The 7,500-nt window shown below is 40.2% G+C and overlaps 2 protein-coding genes across 2 annotated transcripts in view; one reads left to right on the top strand and one right to left on the bottom strand.

The window, feature by feature from the left end:
* The window catches only part of LOC121385346, a 16,841-nt gene extending 13,642 nt beyond the window's left edge, over nt 1–3,199 (top strand). Inside the window, exon 4 of the mRNA XM_041515989.1 lies at nt 2,907–3,199. Within this exon, the coding sequence (XP_041371923.1) occupies nt 2,907–3,094 (188 nt within the window). The 3' untranslated portion in view covers nt 3,095–3,199. The remainder of the gene's footprint in view (nt 1–2,906) is intronic.
* A 670-nt stretch (nt 3,200–3,869) lies between these two features.
* Nucleotides 3,870–7,500, bottom strand: part of LOC121385540 (homeobox protein engrailed-like SMOX-2) — a 24,674-nt gene continuing 21,043 nt past the window's right edge. The window contains exon 3 of the mRNA XM_041516249.1: nt 3,870–4,214. Within this exon, the coding sequence (XP_041372183.1) occupies nt 3,889–4,214 (326 nt within the window). The 3' untranslated portion in view covers nt 3,870–3,888. The remainder of the gene's footprint in view (nt 4,215–7,500) is intronic.

Below are 7,500 nucleotides of genomic sequence, written 5' to 3'. Positions count from 1 at the left end.
AGGCAGCTAGGGATATTTTAGTTGCGCTTCCCACAGGCAGGATAGCACAAACCATAGCCTTTGTTGAACCAGTTATGGATCACTGGTCGGTGCAAGTGGTTGACACCTACCCATTGAGCCTTGCGGAGCACTCACTCAGGGTTTGGAGTCGGTATCTGGATTAAAAATCCCATGCCTCGACTGAGATCAGAACCCAGTACCTACCAGCCTGTAGACCGATGGCCTAACCACGACGCCACCGAGGCCGGTACTAGCAAGTTACGACAGAAAACAAATAAAAATCACAATGTAGCAGTGACCTATAGTCCTTCCCACAGGGAACGCATTGAACATGCAATTTAGAATCCGATGTAAAACGTTTAGTGTGTATGCTGATATAAGCATATCATCTGACAGCTGACTACGATAGCCATGTTACAAATTTCTACTACCAAGCAATATGAATTTCTCTTTTTGACGTATGTCAGTTGTTATTGTCGTGTTCAGAAATGTAGATTCTGAAGTTTTCGCTATTTTACATCGAATACCTGTTCGATACCCATTTTCTTTAAATACATTTGAAATTTATCCAAAGGCCGGTATATTTCTTATAAGGTTCATCATATAGAATGTCCAAAGTATAGTTCATTTTGTATATAAAGATTTTCTATTAGGCTATAAACAGGAAATAGTAAACTTCGGTTTGTATAACAATACTACTAGAACGAGAATACACTGATTTATTAATCATATGCTATTCGATTTAAAAGATTTGTTAATTCTAATATTCTTAGAGGAAGCCCGCTACATTTTTCTGATTGAAACATATCTTATTGTTTTCTAATTACAAACTTTCCGAATTTATACGATTTACTGTATTCTGATTGGCTGACGTCATTAAAAAACCAAGCGTTATCCTTCCATAAACCTCATAAAAAATACGTCATCACGGAAGACCAAGATTGACTGTAACTATTTTTAGCTGGATGGGCGAGAAGCCCAATGACCCAGTTCGGTGATCGTTTTAAAAATAGAACAAGGCAGTGACCTGTTTTCTCGATTAAAAAAAAAAAGTAAATAAATAAAAATTACAATATATTTTTTATTTGTTTTTATTCTGTTAAAAAAAAAAACCCCAAAACATCCAATAGTATGTATACATGTATTCCTACGCTTATTTACAGAACATGGCTGACGGTAAGAACGAAAGAAATTATTTTTGAGTGTTTTAAGGTACACTTATTGTACTGTTTGTAATTATAAGAATTGTTTCTCATTTTTCAATGTAGTATAAAATCGCTTCACTACACTACGCGATTTCATACCATTTGTGACTTTTATACATCGATAAATTCCTAAAAAATGAGAAACAATTCTTATTTAAAGAACAAATGGATTAGGCACAAGTTATACAACTTACTAGGCCTTCTCCATAATACATACACATTACGACAGTAATATATTTTAATAACATTTTTCTATTAGCGGCAAGATATCTTTTATATGTAGTTTCTCACATACAGGACAACATATACCAGTCGTGGAGCACTGGTTGGGACTAGATAAAAAGATATTCACAGAAAGGGTCCACTAAGGAGTTTTGATCTTAGGTCTAAAGTACCTTAGGGGAACACTCTACCGACTGACTAGATCCAACCTTCTTTGTGAACATAAGGGGGGCGGGATTTAGCTCAGTCGGTTGAGTTCTCGCTTGAGGTGCTTGCGTCGTAGGATCGAACTACCTCGGTGGATTCATTCAACTGATTGAATTTTTTCTCGTTCCAACCAATGCACTACAACTGGTCAAAGGCCGTGGTATGTGCTTTCCTGTCTGCGGGAAAGAACATATATAAGTTCCCTAGCTACAGTAGAAAAAAGGTAGCGGGTTTTCTCTATGTGTCAGAAGTACCAAATGTTTGACATCCAGTAGCCGGTGGTTAATTACTCAATGTGCTCTAGTGGTGTCGTTAAACAAAAAAAAAACTTTTACATGCACTGTTTTAATAATAAGAATTTGTTATTCAGTCGTAGATTAACAATTATGTACAAAATTAGTGAAACTGGTCCCTGCAAGCTGTTGTGAAAACGATATGATTAAAGTCTGTTTTGTTTAACGACACCACTAGAGTACATTGATTTATTAATCATCGGCTAATGGATGTCAAACATATGGTCATTTTGACACAGACATAGAGAGGAAACCTGCTACATGTTTTTAACTAGTAGTAAGGGATCTTTTATATGCACCATCCCACAGACAGGATAGCACATGCCACGGCCTTTGATATACCAGTGGTGCAATGGCTGGGGCGAGAAATAGCCCAATGGGCCCACCGACGGGGATCGATCCTAGACCGATCGCGCATCAAGCGAGCACTTTACTACTAGGGTCTCACTACACAGATCACTTCCGGGTGAGAGTTCATTGATCACGGTCCACTATAGTTCCTAATTGTGACACAAGGTATGGTTCACATATTCACTTCTAGGAAATGGTGAAGAATTAAAACAATATGTATGTTTAATGGTTAGCCTTCTGGCTGTATTTTTGCCCATGCTAATGTGTAATATTGTGCATTGACCTTTTGGGACATGGATGTATAGCGCAAGAGACAGCCAGAGTGAATCGGTTAATGAACCACCCGTTCGGGCCGGTACTACAGACAGATGCGGTCCTATAGCAAAAAAACTGAGACGGACATGTTCTCAATTGTGGAGTGAAAATAAATGCTTATATAATATATGTTCGCAATGGTGTATGTTGTTAGTGCCAACAAGAACCCGTTCTATTGGCAATCTTCATTTGAAGTTGGGCAATTTAACATGGGTTTCAATGGCAGATGACATCTGTGTAGTGAGACCATAACTAACTACATCCCGCCACTTACGGTATTAAATCCTGCACTGTTTCACTGCTTTTAATTCAGGTGCCGTACTAGACGAACTTCTGGCTTTGATCAGATTTTTCGAAAAAACCCATCCTCGGCCCGTGACAACACCACCACCAACAACAACACTAGAACCGACCCCTGACATCTGCGATACGTTGTGTCGGTTACAACTCGGCGGCCACGCATGTCACTGCAGTATGCCCGGTTTTCCTGGCCGGAAGTGAAGTATATACCGCTTGCGGAAGTGACGTATATACTGCCTGTGTCTTAAATGCACTCGTTCCCCACTTGTATCCACTGTTAAACCTAGTTAATAAACGGGTGGTGGAATTCATCTGACGTATATGTTTATTACTTGTTTGTTTTATAATGTTAACCATTTTGTAATGCTTCCGGTTCATTGATTTTTCTTCATTATTCAATTAGAAAATTGTAATGTCTTTGACATAACATGTTTATGTTGTCTTGCAATACAATTTCTCGATGGTTAGTTTCGCTGTAAGCTTCGCCACTGGTCTATCTTTGTCTGTTTACCGATCTTGCTCTGTGGTTCTCTGTGTCCGTCCTCTCTTTCTCTCGCTGTCTGTCTCTCTGTCTCTCTGTCTCTCTCTCTTTCTGACTTTGTCCATGTTTCTTTTCTCTAAGCTCCTCTGTCTCACCTGCCAATCTCTCTCTCCCTCCCTTCCTCTCTCTCTCTCCGTCCGTCCCTCCCTCCCTCTCTCTCTCTCTCTCTCTCTCTCTCTCTCTCTCTCTCTCTCTCTCTCTTCTCTCTCTCTCTCTCTCTCTCTCTTTCTCTCCCTCTCTCTCTCTGCGTCTCTCTCGTCTCTCTCTCTCTCTCTCTCTCTCTCTCTCTCTCTCTCTCTCTCTCTCTCTCTCTCTCTCTCTCTCTCTCTCTCTCTCTCTCTCTCTCTCTCTCTCTCTCTCTCCTTTCTACACGAGCTTTTACCTCTTATAACATGGACACCCCATGCATTACTCATCTTAAAATGACACTTGATATGGTGTAATAAATTTATTATCAATATTCACAAGATTCAAATCGCACTGACTCGTCACGCTTCACGGTTTTGTGGTTATAAAGCCCCTCCGCCATCAGCTGTTCGGCCAGCGGTTGAGAGTTGGACGTTTTCTTCAACTTGGCTCTTTTGTTTTGAAACCAGATTTTAATCTGCGCCTCGTTTAGTCCCAGGTCCGCTGCGAGTTGTCTCCTCTTGTCCTCCGTCAGGTAATGGTTGGTATCGAACACCGTTTTCAGTTTCTCCAGCTGGTCGGAAGAGAACGCAGTTCGAGGCCGCTTTTCGTCGCAAACTTTCTCTCGTTTTTGGAGTTTTCGAACTCGTGGACCTGAAAATAAACAGAAAAAGATACATAATAGCACTGACGTCATTATTTGGACAATGACGTCTTTCTATTGTCCACTGTCATAATTTTTATTCTCACTGACGTCATAATTTTGCCTACTAGCGTCATTTTGGTCACTGACGTCATACTTTTGACCAATGACGTCATTCGTTTGTTCAATCGGTAGGGCGCTCACCTGAAGTGCTTTGAGTGTAGGATTGAACCCCTCGGTTTGTAATTTCCCACCGTACCAATCATTGCCTCACGACTAGTATATCAAAGACGTGGTATGTGCTGTTCTGTATGTAGGAAAGTACATATGAAAGATCCTTTGCTGCTGATGGAAACATGTAGCAGATTTTCTTTGAATACTCAGCCAGAATTATCTAATTTTTGCATCCAACAGCCGATGATTAATAAATCAGTGTGATATAGTGGTATCGTTAAACACAACAATGATTTTTAACGTTGATTTGCTGGCTTGCTGATCAAATTAATTTGTGTTTGGATAATATTATATATAACTGCAATCCTTTAGATTTTGTGGTTTGAGTGGCCTGTCGTATGATGGATCATTCATATGTCATTCTTTTGACATCCAGGGCCCCGTTCCACAAAGCGATCTTAGTACTAAGATCACCTTAAGTGCAGTTACGGTGATTTTAGGGCTAAAATCGCTTCGTGGAACGGGGCCCTGGGGGCGGCACGTAGCCCAGTAGTAAAGCGTTTGCTTGATGCGCGGTCGGTCTAGAATCGATCCCCGTCGGTGGACCCACTGGGCTATTTCTCGTTCCAGCCAGTGCTCCACAACTGGTGTAACAAATACCGTGGTATGTACAATCCTATCTGTGGGATGGTGATGGTGCATATAAAAGATCCCTTGCTGCTAATCAAAAAGAAGTGGCGACAGCGGGTTTCCTCTCTCAATATCTGCGTGATCCGTAACCATATGTCTGACGCCATAGAACAGTAAAATAAAAAATGTGTTGAGTGCGCCGTTAAATAAAACATTTCCTTCCTTCTTTTGACATTCGTTTGTTCTCCACATTTCAGACGCGTGTGTAGGGGGTGGGTTTTGTAGGAGTATGACTAGACCCTGTTATAAACTTCGCTCGTCACAGTCTTAACCTCTTTTCTGCTAAAATGCCTGCACACGTGCCTGCATTTATTAAAGCCATGTAACATTAAAGGCTTACTGTCACGGATTTAAGGACCTTACTTCTCTAAAAATGGATAATAAATAAAAATTACATTAAAGCCGCACACCCTAGTTCCATCCAGCAAAAATAAATTATAATTTGGTTAATCTACAAACCTGTAACACACTTAGATCAGGTTTTTATCAAATGGAGTGAAAAAGCAGGTTTTATATCGATAAATACCATGGGAATCCCCATGTCTCAATTGCTTGAAATAATTTTGAAAGTTAGTATTCTGATGTCACCGGTAGATGTCGCTCGAAGCACAACAATGCCTACGTCACGACAAATTCCACAGAGTGCGCCACAGACTTGGGGTGCGTTCTTTTCACCTCTCCTGGACATGTTCCAACTGTTCTGCCCTGGTTGTATCCCCTTTCCAGATATCGTAAGACTTAGCAAAATTACTGGTTTTAAGGGTTTGTAACGTTTTGTATTGAGACACTTACTTGTCTGAACTTTATTGTTACTGAAAATGTTCACGAACTGTCAAGAAAAATCTCACAAATGAACAACAAGCCGGATGTTGATTGCGCGAACCGTGCACGAGAAAACAAACCGAACCAAAAATGATAACGGTCACGTGGTATACCAACGTCTATGACGTTTACACAGGAAGATTCGCTCTAAAAATAGATTGGACCTCGCTTGCTTAACGGGTTTTTTCTCGAGTGCACGCCTGTTGTTAAGAAATACAAAAAATGCATTTCGTGGTTTTACAAACATCAGGATTACCAGGATTACCAAAAAGCACTTCAGGTGAATGGAAATGTGTATTCTAAATAATAAAATGTAAGTAAAGTGCAATTTTATTTGTGAAAAAAATGGGTTTAATAGCGAAAAACAACGCCGTAATGGTTAAGAACTAGCCGTAACTAGGGCGTGTCCCTTTAATCGTTGGAAATCAAATTTAGCTATTGCATCACCTTAACTGAACCATGATGGAGTGAAATCCATGTCAACCCTCTTGGCAATTTTAGTTTTTGAATTATGGACCATTGCCATAATTCAATTATTTTTACAAAATATCATTAATAAATGGAGTATAGTGGTTATGAAGATGGTTGAATAAAGTACATCTAGGGACAAATCAAATTATTTTTGTTCAGGTAATACTTTGTTAGACCATTAAATAGGTCAGTGGTCTGTGACAATATGCCTTTAATATATTTTTTTATAAGTACGAAATGTTTTAGTCAGTGACAAACTGTGTACAGTGGCGTAGCGTGGGTTGCCAACGCCCGGGACAAGGCAAGTATTGCTCCCCCTAACCAGTGGACCGTTATCACTCTCCGAGTCCCTTCCAACAGTCCAGAATTTTGCGCCCGGGGCAACCGCCCAGGTGGTCCCGCCCACGCTACGCCACTGACTGTGTATTTCGAGTATGGACAATTCAATGTATAAAATATATTAACAACTTCTATATAATGGATGTTTTGCATATTTACTAATTGTATAGTTAACTTATAAATTATAAAACATTTAAATATAGATGGTTTCTACTTACATATACATATCAACGTTTAGATGTCCTTTCTGTTAAATAAATCAGATCCCATATTCGTCATTCAGGCACGGTGGAAGCAAGTAGACATTTGAGGGGAGGGGTGGTGCTGACTGAGATCGAAGGTGCAAAGCAAAGTTTCTAGGGGGTTCGGGATTATGTCCTGAAATGCAATTTCCTGCATTCTACAAATAAAATTCATCGCTGCCTTTAGATTTACTAGCAATAATCATTTTGATTCAGAATTATTGGGGGCTCTAGAGCCCCATCTCCACCCCCCCCCCCCCACCCCCACCCCCCACCCAGCCCCTCTGCTCCGCCGTGCCTGTCATTTTTTGTAACATTTTAATACCGTAATGCTTACTTACTATACAAAAAACTGATGGAAGGAAACACGTAAAAAAAAACCCAGAAGACACAAAACATAAAACATAATTATGTGTTTCCTCGTTTCGCCGGAAGTCGAAAGTTTGAAACAGAAAAGCAACTGTGTGTTGGTGTTCAGCGCATGTTGTTGAGGGACTGAGACGAAACCTGACTTTATTGACAGTGATTTCGTGTGAAACATCTCCGGCACGCAGGCTGT

This window comes from Gigantopelta aegis, chromosome 11 (assembly GCF_016097555.1).
Source record: "Gigantopelta aegis isolate Gae_Host chromosome 11, Gae_host_genome, whole genome shotgun sequence".
NCBI lineage: Eukaryota > Metazoa > Mollusca > Gastropoda > Neomphalida > Peltospiridae > Gigantopelta > Gigantopelta aegis.
Note: the sequence above shows the minus strand (reverse complement) of the source record. Positions and strands in the feature narration are given on the sequence as shown.